The sequence below is a fragment of the Henckelia pumila genome, chromosome 2 (genome assembly GCF_033568475.1).
Source record: "Henckelia pumila isolate YLH828 chromosome 2, ASM3356847v2, whole genome shotgun sequence".
Taxonomy (NCBI): domain Eukaryota; kingdom Viridiplantae; phylum Streptophyta; class Magnoliopsida; order Lamiales; family Gesneriaceae; genus Henckelia; species Henckelia pumila.
Genome location: NC_133121.1, coordinates 2,596,642 through 2,617,341, shown reverse-complemented (window position 1 = coordinate 2,617,341; position 20,700 = coordinate 2,596,642). Strand labels below are relative to the sequence as shown.

The 20,700-nt window shown below is 35.8% G+C and overlaps 1 protein-coding gene across 4 annotated transcripts; it reads left to right on the top strand.

Annotated features, from left to right (window-relative positions):
- The first annotated feature begins 6,522 nt into the window (after window positions 1–6,522).
- LOC140880464 (cysteine--tRNA ligase 2, cytoplasmic-like) lies at window positions 6,523–19,113 on the top strand. Of its 4 annotated transcripts, none has more exons than XM_073284927.1 (10): window positions 6,523–6,716; window positions 14,659–14,833; window positions 15,807–15,870; window positions 15,969–16,130; window positions 16,577–16,747; window positions 16,836–17,117; window positions 17,207–17,332; window positions 17,803–18,021; window positions 18,122–18,238; window positions 18,346–19,113. In XM_073284927.1, the coding sequence occupies exons 2-10, from the start codon at window positions 14,661–14,663 to the stop codon at window positions 18,718–18,720; spliced, it is 1,689 nt and encodes a 562-aa protein (XP_073141028.1). In that variant the 5' UTR covers window positions 6,523–6,716; window positions 14,659–14,660; the 3' UTR covers window positions 18,721–19,113. The 4 variants fall into 4 exon arrangements, with proteins under 4 accessions (XP_073141028.1, XP_073141030.1, XP_073141031.1 ...); XM_073284928.1 differs by lacking the exon at window positions 6,523–6,716 and adding an exon at window positions 8,156–9,310; XM_073284929.1 differs by lacking the exon at window positions 14,659–14,833.
- The last annotated feature ends 1,587 nt before the right edge of the window (window positions 19,114–20,700 follow it).

Here is a 20,700-nt window from a genome sequence, read left to right as displayed (position 1 = left end):
CATAGAACTTCCATTCTCCAGCCATCTCAGGTCTGAATCTCACTACCTTCTGAAAGCAATCGACGGTAGCTCTGTACTTATTCAGCATATCAATCCCAATAATACAATCAAAATCAGACATACCAAGTACAAAACAATCGATCTCAATCTCATTACCCTCATACTGTAGTACACAATTCTTTACTATCTGAATCGAGATAAGACCCCTCCCCAAAGGAGAAGAAACAGATACTACAACTGGTAATGACTCAACAGGCAAAGAATGCAATGCAACAAATTTGGCAGATAGAAACGTATGGGATGCACCGGTATCAAACAACACATAAGCAGAATAACCAGAAATAGAACAGTTACCTGCAATCACATCATCAGGTGCTCCCTGTGCCTGCTCCTCAGTCAAAGCAAAGACATGAGCCTGCTTTCTCTGAGGCTGATTGCCTGCCTGACTTCCACCTGGTCGAGTCTGCTGCTGTGGATGTGCTGGCTGGAAAGAATGAACAGAAGAGGCCTGTCTTCCAGGTTGAGCCACTGATCGTGATGACTCTGCACCTCTTGCCTGTCCAGTATTTCTCTAAGGACACACCCTTGCAAAATGACCCGTCTGTTGGCATATATGGCACCTCCCAGATACACCTCGGCACTGATCGGTTGGATGATTTCCACCACAACTGTTGCAGAACACTCCTGACTTCTGCGTCGTACCACTGGAACTCGAAGAACTGCTCCCAGACTTCTTAAACTGTTTTCCTCTTGCTTGCAAGAACCCTTTCTTTCCACTACTACTACCACCTTCAAATCGAAAAGGTTGCTGTTGCGGAGTTGGAGCTGCAGGTTGTGACTGTCTCGGAGGTTGTGCGGTATACGAAGCTTCTCGCTGCTGTATCAAACCAGCTTCTGCTCCCTTGGCACTGTTCAAGGCATCAGCAAAGGTATTCGGTCGCCTTGTATTCACCAGTGTAAAAACATCCGGACGCAGGCCATTGATAAACTGATCAGCCATAGCCTCGTCACTTTCAGCAACATGTGGAGCAAAACGTAGCAATGTAGAGAATTTTGCAACGTAGTCTTCGATATTCAAATTCCCCTGTTTCAGATTTGCAAACTCAGCCCCTTTATCCTTGCGGTAAGACACAGGAAAGAAGCGTTGGTAGAACTCAGTTTTGAAGACATTCCAAGTCAGTACAGTTCCTCTACGCTCCAAAGCTCTTTTTGTAGTGAACCACCAGCTCTTCGCAACTTCATGCAACTGGTGCCCAATCAATCTAACTCTCCGTTCATCCCCGTAGTCAAGTGAATCAAATAGCATCTCCATATCATCAAGCCATCCCTCGCATTCAACAGCATTTTCTGTACCTTTAAAAGTAGGCGGCTTGTAGGATTGGAAACGTTTCAGAAGTGTTTCCATAGGAGTTGCTGTCATATCAGTCATATCTCTTGACGTACTTCCCTGTTCATTACTCGGCACTGCAGTAGCTCGAGGCACTATCGGTGTAACAACTGTCGGTGGAGTATGAACTGTCTGTTCTGGCAGAGGAATAGGAACCTGTGGTAGAGTAGGAACCTGTGGTCGAAGAGGAGGTCTTCCTGGTCGTCGAGACATATCTGATTATCAAAATGGTTAGGATACCAAATTATCAAATTATCTCAGTCCTCCTCTGATCATCTTACCTCTGATCAAGACTCGGTTCTGATTCAGGTGTAAATAAAGAATCGAAGTACACATCAAGACATGCTTCCAATCAAATCCGATAATCAGGTAGCATATCATAATTAACAAATCACATGCCTCTAATCATTCCAGATATTCCAGTAAACATGTGTCGTTAATTATAGTACTCATACTTTCAAATAAAATAATTACAATACTGTAATACATTACTTGAAAGTAAATCATGCTATCAATTAAAACATGTAATTCAATCACGTAATTAAATCATAGCGTAAATCATCAATAAGCAAAGCAGATGACTCGATCTACCCCACTCATTGTCTATCTAAGTCCAGAATTTTCTTGCTCTGATACCACCTGTTGTGATGACCCGAGTTCTAATCTCTCATTAATCTCATTAATCATTATTAAACCATGTTAGACAATAATCAAAGTCTAAACAAAAGAATAAAAATAAAAAAAAAAATTTTCCTAACATATTACACGGCGCACGCGCGGCAGGTCTTCTCGCGCGCACGCCGGCCTCCAAATTCGAAGGTCGCGACTTGGCTCGCGCGCCGGCCTCCAAATTCGAAGGTCGCGACTTGGCTCGCGCGCGCGCGAGCAGGGGCTCGCCCGTGCGCCAGCCAATGCTGCAGAAAAAAATTACATTTCCCTGTTGCTGTCAAATACTCCATCATGCACATATTTGGTTCAAGATCAATTCCTACCAAAGTCTAGACATGATGAAATCAAGCATAACAACTACCATGCATTCCAACATGCTTTCAATGCTAGTAATAAACCAATCCAAAGCTTTACTACATCAACATAATATCATAAACATGCAAGATCAATGTCATATATCAAAATCAAGATACATCCTGATGGAATCAAGTAGTTACATCATTTCTCAAGTTCTAAATACAACAACAAGACCTTAACTAGATCATCTACAAGTCTTGTACAAGTATATTTAAACATGATCATGATTAAGACTCATTAAACTTCATGACAGCACACATAACTCCTAACTCGGATCCTCACGCTATATCGATTTCATCCCTTGTTCTTTAAGTCCGCCTTTGCCCGGTTCCACTTCCTCCTATTGCAATGACACATACAACAAAACAATAGCCGAATAACTCCGGTGAGAAATAGATTTCCCAGTAAAAGCAACTAAACATGCATAATCAATATCACAATCATGATATAGAAGTAAATACAATGCATGCTTTCAAAACAAGGTTCTTTTCATCATTCATCAATTGGGATCCCGAGAAGAAGATATCATAGCTAATCCACCGACACACCCTATCGAGGTGGGGCTACTATCTTGCTCCTCTAGACTTTGAAGCCATTATATATGTAGCTCAGACGCTAGGCTCAAACAACCACCCAGGCCATACATATACAATCCCTCAAATCGTCTATTCGAACGTGTCCGTTCATTTCAAACTCAAAGGAATAAGTCATCAAGATGAATGCAACATGTAACATAATCAGGGCATTCATTATATCAAGAACTTATTCAAGTAATCAAAAGAAAGCACATAAGAGCACTTAAACAAACAAGTATGTGAATTGAAGGAACTCGATACAAACCATCTCGAGTTGTAATCCCAATCAAATTGTAGTCCACTTTTACCTTTCAAATGTGATGTCTAGAAGGTCTTCAAACTTGTCAAAATTTGTACAAGATCACACACCAAGCATAACTCAAAATCTGCTCAAGATCAACCCCAAACTTCAACAAGAATTCCAAAGAAAACTCTACCAACCTTGTTCAATCTTCTATCGGTTTCGAAGTCAACGTTCTTGAGTTGAGTTGCCCTGTTTATGCACTGAGACAATAGCATAACAAACAAGGAACCATTATCTAATAGTTCAGCAACTTCCAAAGCCAAAAACAATATCAAATCACTTCAATCAAACTTCAAGATTAACAAAGCTAGAAGCTCAACAACACCAAATCAAAACCAACATCTGATATCTGCCATTTTCGAAATCCCAAACCTTGATGAACAAAGAAGATACTTACATCAAATCGAAGGTCTTGGCGAGAGGATTCCAAAACATCTTTCGGAATCGAAATCGGATAATCGTAGCCCAAGATATGAAGATTTGAAGACAAAGAAATGAATTGGAAATTCTCTTGACATTTGCTCTCGGTTTTCCTTCTTTCCTTGGCTGAAGAATCTGATGAAATTGCTTCCAATGACACGTGCACATGCTGAGTAACAACTTCAATTCTGATAAGTTAAATACAATTTGCACTTTAGCCCCTCAAGAGTTCAAAAATTGCAATTCAGTCCTCAATTACTCAATTCATTCAAATTCAATCCTAATCAATTTAAGAATATTAGAATTTAAATCAAAACTCCAAATATTCCCAAATTAATTATTCTCGGATTAAAATTAAATAATTCCGGGCGTTACACCGGTTCAGTCCTAAATGTTTCAATGCTCCCGGTTTGGTCCCAAATATATTCCAAAAATTTCCGGTTCAGTCCTAAATGTTTTTATGTTCCTGGTTTGGTCCCAAATGTTTTAAAAAGTTTACAGTTCAGCCCTAAATGTTTTACGTTTAAGATTTCGTCCTAAATATTTTCCAAAAGTACTCGATTTGGTCCTTCCATCTACAAACAAAGCGTAATAAAAAAAACTTACAAACAAAAGACAAAGTTAAATAAAATAGAAGCTAATAATAATAATAATAATAATAATAATAATAAATGAACAAAAATTTCTTTCAAATGAAAATATAATATAAATTATACAAAATAAAATTATAGAATAAAAAAATAATTGAACCATGCAATCTTATAGTTAAAAACATTATCAATCAAAAACAACTAAACAAATGTTTTAGCAAATAACTAGTATTACTTATTTCACAAAATATTTGAAAATTTCAACAAATGTTTCAAGAGAAGAATATTTATGCTTAACAATTGAGAAAATATAATGAATTATTTGACCACCGTTGAAGTAGTGATATGAAATTAAGTTTTATTTAATAGTAAATTTTTTCTCAAATACTAATTTTTTAAATTATAAAAAGAGTTTTAAAAAGATATATATCTTTTTCCAACCTCCAATTTTTTTTAAATGTGCAACCATCATGAAGAGAATATAAAAAAATTAATAAAAATGTGAAATAACATCATTAAATTTTAATTCCTCAAGTTTTGTTTATTTTATTTAAGTTTTTATTTTTTAGCATCATGAATTTAATAATTTTATTTTGAACATTGTGTAAAATTTATTTAAATTTGGATAAAACTCTAATAAATTTGTATTTTATTTACAACTTGTTTAATGTTAAATATATAATAAATAATATAAAACTCAATCATAAATTATATAACACTACGCGATGTTAGTTTTAACACACAAGTAGATGGAATGATCAAACCGGGAACTTTTGAGAAAAATTTACTATTAAATAAAACTTAATTTCATATATCTACTTCAACGGTGGTCAAATAATTAATTCATTATATTTTCTCAATTGTTAAGCATAAATATTCTTCTCTTGAAACATTTGTTGAAATTTTCAAATATTTTGTGAAATAAGTAATACTAGTTATTTGCTAAAATATGTGTTTATTTGTTTTTGATTGATAATGTTTTTAACTATAAGATTGCACGGTTCAATTATTTTTTTATTCTTGAAAGAAATTTTTGTTAATTTATTATTATTATTATTATTATTAGCTTTTATTTTATTTAAATTTGTTTTTTGTTTGTAATTTTTTTTATTACGCTTTGTTTGTAGATGGAAGGACCAAATCAAGAACTTTTGGAAAATATTTAGGACGAAATCTTAAACGTAAAATATTTAGTACTGAACTGAAAACTTTTTAAAACATTTGGGACCAAACCGGGAACATAAAAACATTTAGGACTGAACCGAGAATTTTTGGAAAATATTTGGGACCAAACCGGGAACATTGAAACATTTAAGACTGAATCGGAAATATGTCCAAACATTTAAGACTGAACCGGGATTTTCCCGCTCATACGGGTTTCTCTTACCGATTTTTATTCGCTCGGTTTTGATAAAATATTACAAGTAAATCGGTGCGTTATTTGAAACCCTCAGTTATTTAAGTTCTTTATGTGAATTATGTGTTAATAAAATATCTTCTTATTTATTCAAATAATTTTATTGTACTAACTATTTAATTAATATTTTAATTGCTTAAGTTTATCTGTCTAAATGATTTTATTATGCAACTTAATTGTTTTAAAATTTTAAAGGTTTAAGTTTGCATATTTAAATGATTTTAATTAATTATCTAGTTTATTCTTTTAAGTGATTTTAACTGTTTAGCTTATTTATTTGGATATTTTTGAGTGTACAATTTATTTATTTTAAATAATCTAAGTTTAGCGGTTAGTTATTTTAAATTATTTTAAATGCCTAGATTATTTATTTAAATCATTTTTAATTGTCCAAATCATTTTAAAAGTTTTTATTTCTTCTTGGGTATTTATTTAAATTGTTTTTAAACGTTAGTCTAGCCTGTTTAAATTATTTTAATCATTTTGCTTATTATTTAAATATTTTATTTATCGATGTGATATCAAAATATTTAAGTATTGAAAATTAGCATTTTCAAACCCGGTAAATAGCATTTAAGTATTTTACTCTTGAATTTTCAATCTTTGAATGTTTGCGGGAAATTTGACACTAACCTTTTTCATGTTATACATTGATCTACCTTCTCTTACACACAACCCAATTTAGAGCTCAGTCCAAACCCCGGCCCAACTCAAATCACACGGCCCATTGAAGGAATTTATTCAGGCTCATTTAATCGGCCCATTTCTTTTCCTCTTCTCCAAGTCTTATCCGACGTGATCTTCTCATTTTCCTCTCCAGTCTCACTTCAATCGCGATCCGCCCCCCTTCCATTCAGCTTCCGGCCGCCGCTAGCAGCCCTCCTTCCCGGCGAAGCACCCTCCAGGCGAGCTGAGCAAGGTCTTTCCTCCCTTCATCAGCTTGATTCCAGCGGCCGAGCTTCCCTCGAGCCCCATTTCTGATCTTTCACGGTTTAAGGCAAGATTTATGGGTTTATTTGGCCTCCAAGTAGATTAATACAATTGAGTGCTTGTCTTCTTGCTTGCATTACGATTTTTTTGTGAATTTAAGGAAGTAGCTCGATTTTTTTGATTTCTTGATTGGTCGTTCGAGTCTATGTCCTCTGCGTGTCTTGCAATTCGTTGTTTTCAGACTCCTTTCGGTGGGTTTTCCTTGCTTGCATTTTGGATTTCTTGATTTAAAGAAAGCTTGCTCGATTTTTGATTAGTTGATGGTTGTTCGAGTTTCTGTTCTCTGTTGTGAATAGTTGTTCGTGAGTTTCAGTTTCCTTTTGGGTTGTTTTCATGTTATTGATCGATGTAAAATGTTTTCTGGTGTTGAATGGGCGCATATTTGCGAGTCTCGGTCAGTGCTTTCCTTTTTGCCCCAACTTTGAACACTTTCACTGTGTTGAGTATATGTCGGTTCGAGTTTTTGCTTGTTGTATGGATGGTGAATTAGGGGCTGCCATGGGTGAGATCGTAGCTCACATGGTAGCACTTAGGATGTGATGGAAGTAGCTAGCAAATTGGAGTTGAAGGGTAGATGACATTGGGCTGTTTGGAGTCGAGTTTCAGGGGCAGGGGATGTTCATTGAGTTATACTATGCTTGAGAAATCTGTCCTAGTGGTTAAATGGGGCCATGGAGTGGTCTAGGTCCTAGTTTAAAGATTGTTAACATGAGGGATCAAGGTTTAAGTATCTTGGAAAGAAGAAGAGTTATTGAACAGGCTTTTAGGCAAGGTGATGGGGCTGTCCGAGAATGAACGTTCAAGGCAGGGTACACACATGATTTGTTTAAGGGCACGGGTTTGGGAATAGCCTAGGATGTTAGAGAAACGTTGTCACGCCTAAAATCCAATCTACTAAATCGTGTGCATTAAATTTAATAAATATTAGGATTATTATTTTTAAGTTTATTTGATTTAAATTCTTTATGTGAGTTATGTGTTAATAAATATTTTTATTATTTATTCAGTGATTTTATTTTACTAACTATTTAACTAATGTTTTTTTATCTGTTTAAGTTTATTTGTCTAAATGATTTTTATTGTGCAACTTAATTGTGTTAATATTTTAGAGGTTTAAGTTTGCGTATTTAAATAATTTTAATTGTTTAGTTTATTCATTTAAAAGATTTTAACTGTTTAGCTTATTTGTTTAAATATTTTGAGTGTCCAACTTATTTATTTTTTTTATTTTTTTTAAATAGCCTTAGTTTAGCGGCTAGTTATTTTAAATTATTTTAAATGTCTAGCTTGCTGATTTAAATCCTTTTTAGTTGTCCAAATCATTTTAAAGATTTTTATTTTTATTTTCGTTTGAGTATTTATTTAAATTACTTTTAAATGTTTGTCTAGTTTGTTTAAAATATTTTAATCCCTCTGCTAGATATTTAAATATTTTACTCGTTGCCGTGACATCAGAAAATTTAAAGTGTTTAATTTTTGGATTTTCAAATATGGCCTAATGCTATTAAAATACTACGTATTATATTTTATTTAGTATTTTTCCTACCCGCTTAAACTTATGAGTTTACCCGGCCCAAAGGTAATTCCCCTACCCAAGTTCTCGGCCAATTAAGAATTGTTTTCTTTCCCCTTTCTCCAGCCCAATCTTGGCCAAATCCCTTATCCCTTCTCCTACTGCTTAGCCGATGCAATTCTCCCTGTTTCCTATCCAATCTCACTTCTATCGCGACCGACCCATTCTCTGTATTCCCTTCCATTTCTAGCCCTCGACCGCCACCACCTATTCTTTCCCGGCGAAGTTTCCCCTCCGGGCGAGCTGCACGAGGTTCACCTCCGCTTCCTCGGCTCGATTTCCAGTTGCCCAGTTCCCATTTCCGAGATTTCACAACCGAGGCAAGATTTATGGTTTCTTTGGCCACCAAATGGATTATATACTGTGTGATTGTTTTTATTTCTCGCATTTCGAATTTTATTTGAATTTAGGTAGCTGTTTGTTTGATTTTCAGTAGTCGATCGATGCTCCTGTTTTCTTCCCTTCATTAGCTGCTCGGGTCCTCTCTAGGTTTCTGTTGAGATTTATATGCATGATCTTGGTGTTTTATAGTGGTCCTTGTGTTGAATGGAGTTATTATTGCGAGTTCCGAATTTTGATTGCATTTTCGTCCCTCCCCTGTTTGAGATTTCTTCTGCAGTTATCTTGAGTATGCGATGTTTGAACTTTGTTGTTGATCGGATGGTGGTATAGGGGCTACCATGGCTGAGAACGTAGCTCACTTGGTAGCACCTAGGTTATTTGAATTGGCTAGAATATGTTGAGGTTAATGGGTTGTCGATTGGGTGCTTGGGTGTTGAAAGGGATCGGTTTCGAGCTGGGATTTGGGTTAGGCAGGGACCGACTGGACCTGGGGCAGGGCTGCTTCGAGCTGGGAATCGGCTTGGCACCGGGCTGTTTTGAGCTGGGAATTTAGTTTGGGAGTGAGGGGCTGCTGATCTTGTGTTGTAGGAGCTTGGTTTTGGGCTTGAGGTCAGGGGCTGCTTCGATCAGGGCATTTGATTTGGGTCGAGGATCAAGGGTTGGTCTTGGAGGAAATCGGTTCTTAGGTATGGGCAGGGGCTGTCTCTTTTGAGTCACACTAGGCTTGGAGAAAGCTAGGGATGTAAACGAGCCGAGCCAAGCCGAACAGTATCAGGCTCGGGCTCGGCTCGTTTGGTATTTGTAGAGGCTCGGGCTCGGCTCGAGCTCGAACCGAGCTTTTATATTAAAGCTCGGCTCGGCTCGTTTACTGCATATGTAGGCTCGGGCTCGGTTTGAGCTCGGCTCGGGCTCGGCTCAATTATCATATTAAACAAGCCTGGCTCGTTAAACGGGCTTGTTTTCAAGCTTTCTAGCTCGTTTAGCTAGCTCGTTTAGCAAGCTCGTTTAGCAAGCTCGTTAAGTGGGCTCGGGCTCGTTTTCGAGCTCGTGAAGCCTAAATATAAAATATAAATCTCTATATAAACTAAAATTAATTTTTTCTAAAAAAAATAAAAATGACAAATATAATTAAAAAAAACGTCTCCAAAATATTATTATCAAGCTTCCAAATACCATATAAAATATCATAACATAAAACCTATTATTCAAAATCTCACCAGTCGCAATAGTCTAATGCAACGATACACAATAACAATATAACATCATGACAATAATTTGTCGCTCGAAATCAATCAATCCTTATACTCCAACTTCTTGATAAGTACATAGACAATGCAAATTAGAAAAACCATGAAAAAAAGTGCAACAACATATCCAGTCTGCAAGCAGTGATCCAAATTGAATTAATGATTGATAACAACTTATCTTAGAACATCACCAGTAATTAAATTAAAATCAGTCACAAATCAACTGCAATTCACGAAAATAGAGGTCTGATACATTCAAACTCGAGAAGACCAAACAATTGTTCCTAATCGAATAATCCATTTTCAATTGAATAAAATAATCGTCCAGAGCAGAGTAATCCATTGATTATCAAATATCCAGATTCAAGCAACGATAAAATAAGAATCTAAAAACCAAGAAACAACCAGAAATAGTACGGTGGTAGCACGGCCAGAAAAAAAAAAGTCTGAAAATCTGCTCGGAAAGGATTAAAGGAAGAGAAAATCAGTCACACTTACACCCACAAGATATGGAAAAAACGATAAAAGAATATAAGATGGAAACCAAGAAAAGACCAGAAATAGCTCAAACATCGCATAGAACAAAAACCAGGCAGCTTTAGGCACGAACATGGCGCGATGATTTGAGATTTGGGCCTAGATTCCTTAACATTTTTGTATTACATTGAAACCAAGGACAAGCTCTGACCTTTTACAGCTTCAATCGGTAGATTTCCGGCGGCTAGGGGCGGCAATTCTTGACATCGAGAGGCTGCTAGGGTTTGAGGAGAATTGGAGAAAGGGGATCGGCGGATCGCGTGAATTGTCTTTGGGAATGAGAGAGAAGAAGACTAGTTACATTATTACATATGTGTTTTTTTTTTTTGAATAATAGTTACATATGTGTACGTGTATAGATATATTGATATGTATATATGTCAAAAAATCAACGGTTAATTATAGTTAAATACCCAATCAAAAACTTGATTTTGGGTTCAGTACCCATGTCATAGATTTGGAGATTTAGGTACCTACTACAACAAATAAATTTTTTTTTCACTCCCTTGTCTCCTTTAACAAACTTTAAGAACATTACAATTAATTGGACAAAGTATAAATACGCATCACTTCACGTACCACAGCGCTGGAAGATATCTCCTCAACAAACACTCTTTCGTTAGGGAATGGAACTATAGGAACAATCTATTTATAACATAAAATCGCAAAGTTAGAACCTTATAATTATTTTGGATAATATTATATCAAAATGACATATCAAATAGGACCTTCATTCTCGTAATTGTGTTAAATAATTCTTCGGCAGAATCAGAATTGTTAGGAATTTTGCACTTCGCCCAACGAAACACACGGGGAAATTTCCTAATACTTGTCTGAATGGCAAACAAAGGTACACTCTCATACAACCATGCCTACATTGAAAGATTTTTAGATTAAGTATGTACAAGAAGAAATGTTATATATGACCAATGTATTAAGGACAATAAATACTAACCATCAACCCCACTAAACAACCATCTAGATACTTCTTTCGTTCTACTACACCTTGTTCACCACCGATATGGGCAGCCATGTTCTCGCAAAGGAATCGGTACGCAGCATCACCCCACGAGTATTCAAAGAAATGATCCAGATCATCGAGATATGGCATAATAAATCGTGGAGTTGTATAATTTCCAACCGGAAAAATCACACAATTGAATAAATACAAGATAAACATCCTCGCAAAGTCCTCGACATATTTTTTTTTCTTCTTACGTGCTAGTTCAAGAAGTTTCAAACGAATAATTGATCGGATTACCTTGCCTACACTACCCCCAAAATAACGAGTTACAAAGGAAGATTCCATTTTCAAATCAATATTCACTGGTTGTCCAACATATTTTAACCCCATAACAATGGAAAACTCTGACGATTTAAAAGGAACCGATACATTACCATCACCAAACTTGAAGGACAAAGATTGAACGTCAAACCTGCTCAACACTGCCTCAACCTTCAAACAACTAAAGCTAAGCTTTGGCATCTTCAACCATTCTGAGAATGGAGAATCATTTATCCACTGTAGTTGTCTTCTCTCAATTACAGATGAAAGTTCTTCCATTGTACTCCGAAATACTGCAGCAGAGCAGCGGCTTGGTGTCTCATATGCCCTACGGATACTACGTTTCATCTCGGATCCTACTCGTTCTCGTACTATTTCTAAATCAAAAAAAAAAAACCGTGTGTCAAAAGTCATAACGATAAGATTTTGATAAACAATTTTCACGGTAACAAAACAGAAAACATAAACCGAAAGGAATATTTTTAATTTGAACTATTTGAGTTGTCTATACCTAATTCTATCCAAACAAAACATTGATAAATATAGTTTGAACTCTCAAAACTACAAATCAAATTTCCAAAATTTCGCATACACCAATTTTAAAATTGGTTTCCACAGTTTCGAAAGATTTGTAACAACCTAGATGAAATTGAATAAAAAGTTGGACAAATTGAATAAAAATATTAGAAGATAAAAAATATCAGAAGAAACTCACTGCCTTTTTTGCTTTGCTTCTGCTCGTTTTCCATGTGACTGACAGATTTCAAAGCGACGATAGCGATTTGAAATCTGTTGCAAGCCCGTGAGTTTAGCGTGGATGCTAGATGTTGGGAGAAGAGATGAATATTGGTCGAGATTGAGAGATCGTCGCTTTGAAATCTGTTGCAAGCCCGTGAGTTTAGCGTGGATGCTAGATGTTGGGAGAAGAGATGAATATTGGCCGAGATTGGGAGATAAGAGAAGATGATGAAAATTGGTGCAGGCGATTCTGTCAAAATGAGGGAAGAGAAGAAGAGAAGAAGGGCGTGAGAAGTGAGAGCAAATAATTTTCCAATTAAAAATCTAGATAAAATAATAATAATAATAATTTAAAGGAGACAAGGGAGTGAAAAAAAAATTTATTTGTTGTAGTAGGTACCTAAATCTCCAAATCTATGACATGGGTACTGAACCCAAAATCAAGTTTTTGATTGGGTATTTAACTATAATTAACCGTTGATTTTTTGACATATATACATATCAATATATCTATACACGTACACATATGTAACTATTATTCAAAAAAAAAAAACACATATGTAATAATGTAACTAGTCTTCTTCTCTCTCATTCCCAAAGACAATTCACGCGATCCGCCGATCCCCTTTCTCCAATTCTCCTCAAACCCTAGCAGCCTCTCGATGTCACGAATCGCCGCCCCTAGCCGCCGGAAATCTACCGATTGAAGCTATAAAAGGTCAGAGCTTGTCCTTGGTTTCAATGTAATACAAAAATGTTAAGGAATCTAGGCCCAAATCTCAAATCATCGCGCCATGTTCGTGCCTAGAGCTGCCTGGTTTTTGTTCTATGCGATGTTTGAGCTATTTCTGGTCTTTTCTTGGTTTCCATCTTATATTCTTTTATCGTTTTTTCCATATCTTGCGGGTGTAAGTGTGACTGATTTCCTCTTCCTTTAATCCTTTCCGAGCAGATTTTCAGACTTTTTTTTTTCTGGTCGTGCTACCACCGTACTATTTTTGGTTGTTTCTTGGTTTTTAGATTCTTATTTTATCGTTGCTTGAATCTGGATATTTGATAATCAATGGATTACTCTGCTCTGGACGATTATTTTATTCAATTGAAAATGGATTATTCGATTAGGAACAATTGTTTGGTCTTCTCGAGTTTGAATGTATCAGGCCTCTGTTTTCGTGAATTGCAGTTGATTTGTGACTGATTTTAATTTAATTACTGGTGATTATGTTCTGAGATAAGTTGTTATCAATCATTAATTCAATTTGGATCACTGCCTTGTATTGATTGTATCTCCAGATTAATCTCGAATTGCAGACTGGATATGTTGTTGCACTTTTTTTAATGGTTTTTCTAATTTGCATTGTCTATGTACTTATCAAGAAGTTGGAGTATAAGGATTGATTGAGTTCGAGCGTCAAATTATTGTCATGATGTTATATTGTTATTGTGTATCGTTGTATTAGACTATTGCGACTGGTGAGATTTTGAATAATAGGTTTTATGTTATGTTATTTTATATGGTATTTGGAAGCTTGATAATAATATTTTGGAGACGTTTTTTTTAATTATGTTTGTCATTTTTATTTTATTTAGAAAAAATTAATTTTAGTTTATATAGAGATTTATATTTTATATTTAGGCTTCACGAGCTCGAAAACGAGCCCGAGCCCACTTAACGAGCCATGAAACGAGCTTGCTAAACGAGCTAGAAAGCTTGAAAACAAGCCCGTTTAACGAGCCAGGCTCGTTTAATATGATAATTGAGCCGAGCTCGAGCCGAGCTCAAACCGAGCCCGAGCCTACATATGCAGTAAACGAGCCGAGCCGAGCTTTAATATAAAAGCTCGGTTCGAGCTCGAGCCGAGCCCGAGCCTCTACAAATACCAAACGAGCCGAGCCCGAGCCTGATACTGTTCGGCTCGGCTCGTTTACATCCCTAAACTCGGCTCGTTTACATCCCTAAACTCAGGTAGGTGCTAAGTTGTAAAACTTAGTGTTGATCTGGTCTTAGGCACCCGGGCATAGTTAGTGAGTCTTGAATTTCGAGGACGAAATTCCATTTAAGGGGGGAAGGAATTGTGACGCCTAAAATTCAATCTACTAAATCTCATGCATTAATTTAATAAATATTAGAAGTTAGGGTCGTTTCAGTGGTTTTATAAATTCGATAGTGAAATTGCCATAGAGACGCTCTATACGAAAGCATCAATTCGTCTTCAATTGTGTGCAGATATGGCGAAAGAAAGGCCGAAATTCCAATTGTACAACACGATGTCGAAACAGAAGGAGGTTTTCAAGCCTAGAATTGAGGGAAAAGTTGGAATGTACGTCTGCGGTGTTACCTCTTACGATCTCAGCCATATTGGTCATGCGCGTGCTTACGTTGCTTTCGATGTACTCTACAGGTTAATTGCAGTTTTTTTTTTTTTGGAGGTATCAAATTTATGTGAATGTGATGTTTTGGTTTTTCTTTTTTGTGTTGTGATGATATATTTCATCTATGTATTTTTTTTGCATTTATCCGATTTCTTGTATGACTAGATTGTGGTTGGGAATTATGAACTTCTTTCTATTGCATTTCTTGAACTGTAGATTCGTACTTTTATACGCTGATGATGATTGTTTTGGTATCTGTTTGGAAGTTTTTATTTATAGTGGTAATTTGTTGCTGATTAACAAAAGGAAGCTTAGAGGCAGAATGATGTGCTACTTAATGAAAAAATCTGTTTATGCATAAGATACTGAGTGTCAGTTGTTAGATCACCAAATTGGCTGAAGACGGGGATGTATTTTGGTTTACTGAGATATCTCAGCCAATACCAGAATACCTTAGAAAAAGAAACTGTACCTCCGGAAAGTAAAGGACTTACATAACTCTAAAACGGATGACGATGACTTTGCCATCTCAACTCTGCAGTATGAAACGAGGCACTGGTTGTTGAGGTTGAGATTATCTGCAAGGTGCCAGGTTAGATTATTTTGGGCTGCGGCCTGCGAGTATGTTGTTTCTCGGCTGGTGGGACTTTATTAGTGCTTGTTTATGGATACTTTCTAATAAAATGCATATTGTGTTAGCTCCATTTTAGTGGGTCATTTTTCAAGGTGCATTAGATACTTAGAAGCATGACTACTTGTTATAGTATTTCCAAAATGTTTCATTTGTTGTTGTTCATTATGGAGAACAGTTCCCTGAATTGTATGAATCAATTATTGCCCATTATCACTGTGATTTTTCTGAAAAAATTATGGGTTTTGGAAGGAATTTTTTTTCACGGCTGATGTATTGCATGTGAAATCTGTCTTCTAATAACGTCTTGTGCCTGTTATTCTATCTGGTTAATGAGTCTCGACTGTATTCATTGAATTTTAATGCTGTAGGTATCTGAAATTTTTGGGCTATGATGTTACATATGTACGGAATTTCACCGATGTTGATGACAAGGCATGTAGTTTTTCTCACTAGATGATTCGATAGTCTATTGCACGTATATTTGTGTTGGATTCATTTATGTAACTGTTCACACGGTAGATCATCTGCAGATTATACGTAGAGCAAATGAGGTTGGGGAGGATCCAAAGGAGTTGAGTGGTCGTTTTTGCAATGAGTTTCTTAATGACATGGCAGAACTTCATTGTCTTGTTCCCACCCATCAACCACGGGTTACTGAACATATGCAGCAAATCAAGGACATGATTGCTCAGGTTCTTCGCGTTTCGGTTTTGTTTGTATTTATTTTTTCATAGAAGATTCAATAGCTATCATGGGCATTTTCAAATCTCAGTGTAATACTGAGCTTCATCATTTCTTGAACATTCAGGCACAAGTTGGTACAAAACTGTAGTTTACTTGTAATTTTGCTTGATGTTATACTCTCCTGTTAACTCCCTCATTGGAATAAATAAATTTGTTTTTAACTCAAAAGATTGTATTTAGGATTCTTAACTTCTTTTTGAATGTAGTTCTATGACAAATTTGTGAAAATTATATAATTGCCTACTTTTGTTTAATCATGGTAATGAGTACAATTGTTGTTTTTGTGTCCCTCTTGCAGTGTATGGAGAAATTTTGTTTCTGTTTTGTTTTGTCTTTTTTTCATGTTGCATGCCATCCTTTTTCTCACATGTCAATTCCCGTCTCAATTTTGCAGATTATCAGCAATGATTGTGCATACGCTGTTGATGGTGATGTTTATTTCACTGTCGATAATTTCCCAAATTATGGTCTTCTATCCGGACGAAAGCTAGAAGATAACCGGGCTGGGGAGCGAGTTGCTGTTGATGAGAGAAAGCGGAATCCTGCTGATTTTGCTTTATGGAAGGTGTGAACTTCTGCAGCCATTGGACTAACATAATTATCTGTCCCTTTGTACTCTTGAATGTAGAAGTTCAACCTTTTTTTTCCGTCAGGCTGCAAAACCTGGTGAACCATTTTGGGACAGCCCCTGGGGTCCTGGGAGACCTGGATGGCACATTGAATGCAGTGCCATGAGTTCTCAATACTTGACACACACATTTGACATTCATGGCGGTGGGATGGATTTGATCTTCCCTCATCATGAAAATGAGATTGCTCAAAGTTGTGCTGCTTCCTCGGAGAGCAAAGTTAATTATTGGGTACATAATGGTTTTGTGACAGCTAATGATGAGAAAATGTCTAAATCACTTGGAAACTTTTTCACCATACGTGAGGTAAATGATAGTTGGGGTGTTCTCCGATTCAATACCTTTTGACATGCTTATGCGCTCACAGCTATTTTTGATTAAATATTCTTTTGTAGGTTACCAATCTATATCATCCTCTTGCACTGCGATATTTCTTGTTGGGGACTCATTATCGTTCCCCTGTTAATTATTCAATTTCTCAGATAGAAATTGCATCTGAAGCTATTTTCTATTTGTACCAGGTGAACAACTCTCTCTTCCATAGAATGTCCATTGAATCATGTTTGCTCTTTGTGTAATTGAGTTTTAAATGGGTGCCTCAAGGCTTGAGTCTGTCTTTGCGTTGGGTTTTTTGTTATGGTACATATCACTCAATCTATCGCAGCTGAAGAGCTGGTGTTATTTGGTTACTTCAGTTCTTTGAATTATTGTTTCTTTTTCCTTTTGGATTTGCAGAGCCAATCATGTTCTGTACTTAATTTTCAGCTCCATGTTAATTCTGAGTCTTTAAATATTATTGGTGCTAGAACCTTCCAATGTTCTTGGTTATGCATTTTCCATATGGACACCAAGTTTTATGGTGGCTCTTCCCTTGATGTTAAATTGTAGCCGTAACATGCAGATATCCATCGCATGCAAGCATATATTATTGTTTCTGTTAACAATCTGATGGGTGGTGGTGGTGGTGGTTTTTTTTTTTAAATCTTGACAGACTTTGCTAGACTGCGAAAATGCTTTACTATCTCTGAGCGCAGATACCGGAACAAATGCTAAAACAGCCCGTATTAGTGCTGCTGCCCTAGAAGGAATTAATAAGCTGCATACGGAGTTTGAGACCAAAATGTCAGATGATCTGCATACTCCGACTATATTAAATTCCTCTCTGCAAGAAGCTTTGAGATACATGAATGGCTCAGTAAACATGCTCAAGGCAGGGATTTGTAATTGATAATGCACTCTGTTCTCTTCATGAGTATGCCTTTATCTATATGCTTGATGTAAAAGTTCTTTTCTCATTGAATACATTCCAGAAGAAGCAGCCAAAGCAACAACAATTATCCACGATGAAGTCCTTGGTCGATTTAGAGGAAAAGGTCAAAGAAGTTTTAGGTGTTCTTGGATTACTCTCCAATTTGAGTTACACTGAGGTGCTCACTAATCTACTGCTCCTTAGTCCTTGCACTTTTTTACATTATGACTTACACACTCAATCACCATTACATTCTTATCTCCCATATGGTCCCACCATATATAGGTTCTGCAGCAACTTAAAGATAAAGCTTTGAAAAGGGCCTTGCTGACTGAAGAAGATGTCATGCATTCAATTGAAGAAAGGATGATTGCCCGGAAAAACAAAGAGTTCTCAAAAAGCGATCAGATTAGAGGTGACTTAGCTGCCAAGGGAATTGCATTAATGGACATTGGGAAGGAGACGGTTTGGAGGCCATGTGTTCCCATGCAACAAAATCAGTCAGATGAGTCTGCTCCATTGGAAGAGCCCTGCCTCCCTGTTCGACATTCGAACCCTCGTCCTGCAGGAAATGCTCCAACGAACCCTCCTCCAGCGGAAAACGCTCCATTGAACCTTCCAGCGGAAAACGCTCATTCAGTTTCACCAGGTGAGAAGTAGCAGGAAGCGGCGTGTGTCCAACTCGTGAACAATGTAAGTTACAGAACAACTTACACATTTATTTATATTTATAGTACCTGTTACATTGGTTTTTTGAAGTTTTCTTGAGCTGTAGCGTCTCCCCTTTGTGTCGGGTTTTACACAAAATTTCTTCCAGTGGGAAAGTGGTTAAAATTGCCTGTAATTTAGATGACGAATTTTGTGGTCAGTAGAGTGCCCAAAACTAGCAGAAGCATGCTGTTCGGAACAAATTAATTTTGTTACTTCGAATATGTCATAGCAAAAAGCTCCTTGGGTGCATAAACTTTTAAATGGTGAAGTGCTCAAGAGATTAGTTTGATTGAAAACCAACAATTTTGTATCTATTTTCTACATATTTTACTTTTAGATTTAGATAGATGTGCGTTTATTTATTTTCAATTTAAACAATTTCACTTCCCTTATAGTTTCTCGATATAACTCTGGTGCTGATTAATCGAACTGTGTGGGATTAAAGGGGTATGGATGCCGATTTACTTACTCGAAAAGTGTAATGTTTCAAACATCACATTTCTAGTGTTATCTAAATAGAGATAATTATTTTTGAGAGTTCGGCTGGTCAAATTCATTTTAAACCTAAAATAAGTTTAATATGTTGTTAAGGTTTAATCTGTTCGGAAATAGATTGTTCTTGTTGAAAGTAATGAATAGATGGATAGTTCTATTTTAAAGTTATTATTTGTCAAGAAATAATTGAAGTGTCCAAAAAATATAGGCCTGCCATCCTATATCTTTTATTTATATATCTCACATTTATTTATCTATTTTTTTAAATATTACTTTTTTTCCTATTTCTTTTAATTTTGAAATGTTATTGTTTTTTAAAGCTGTTTTTTCTTTTTGAAAAGTAAATACAGGGTATTTGTTCGTTCATTTGTTTGTTTTTTTCTTTTCGAAGAACAGATAAACTGGTTTCTTTTTTAAAAAAATCTTCTTTTTCTTTATAAGAAACAAATAAACAGGTGGTGTTTGACGGAGAAAAACTTCTATGATAGAAAACAAAAGTAGGTACTTTTAATTTGGAAGGTGTAGCGAAAAACAGTATTTAATTGTTGAGTTTATTGTGAATTGACATTAACATTTAGGATTTTTGAAGTATATTTCTTTTCAAGCATTTGGCTGTTTTTTCGTTTTATCAAAAGATATAGCTGATGATAATGATATATTTTAATATTTTTGTTTTACCAAAATGTATAGTTAATGATAATAATATAATTCAGATAATTTAAGTCATGCAACGACTCAAATGAAATATATGATATTTGTTTCAACAAATTGTTTGACACGTGCTTCATTCAATAATACATTTGACCTTATTTTGAGCCAGTCAGAACCTTTTCTGGAAAATTGATGCATTTTCAAGAAAAGTACAATTCCCCCTTAAACAAAAATTTAAATGAATATCCTCACTCATTTAAAGTATCGAATTTTAATGTGGTAAAATTAAATTCAATTGAAAAAAAAGGGGATGCAGCATCTCAAATGTATTTTTTGATTATCCCAAAAACGCACGAATTCTAATTATATATATACAAACATCTCGAGGTTCTATTTCCAAACGACAAAAAGAATTTCAACAATATCCAAAACCTTTTCTAAATTATGCAGTCGCAATAACTCTCAGAGTTTTAACATCTCAAGAAATAAAAATGAAAGCCATCAAATTTAAAAGTTCATAAATTTGTCCCAATAACTAAAAATATTAATTTTCATTATGTCCTCGTACAAAACATGCAGTAGCTGTGAGGGATGGACACAAGCCCTACACGAAATGACCAAATAAATATGACAAGTAAAATGTAAAATGAGATGAAATGAAAATGCAATGCATGATGATCAATAGAAATTGCATCCTTTTGGATCTGAAAAACCAATAATCGTTCTTCTATACATGACATTTAGCTTCATATTAATTCTCTGTCTTTAAAATATAACGGTACT

What these genes read in the sequence shown, in the direction of transcription:
- LOC140880464 (XM_073284927.1), top strand. Translation starts at nt 14,661, where the DNA reads ATGGCGAAAGAAAGGCCGAAATTCCAATTGTACAACACGATGTCGAAA. An exon ending in ACTTTTTCACCATACGTGAG is followed by an intron (nt 17,118 to 17,206) that starts GTAAATGATAGT and finishes ATTCTTTTGTAG; the next exon opens with GTTACCAATCTATATCATCC. An exon ending in CCAATTTGAGTTACACTGAG is followed by an intron (nt 18,239 to 18,345) that starts GTGCTCACTAAT and finishes CACCATATATAG; the next exon opens with GTTCTGCAGCAACTTAAAGA.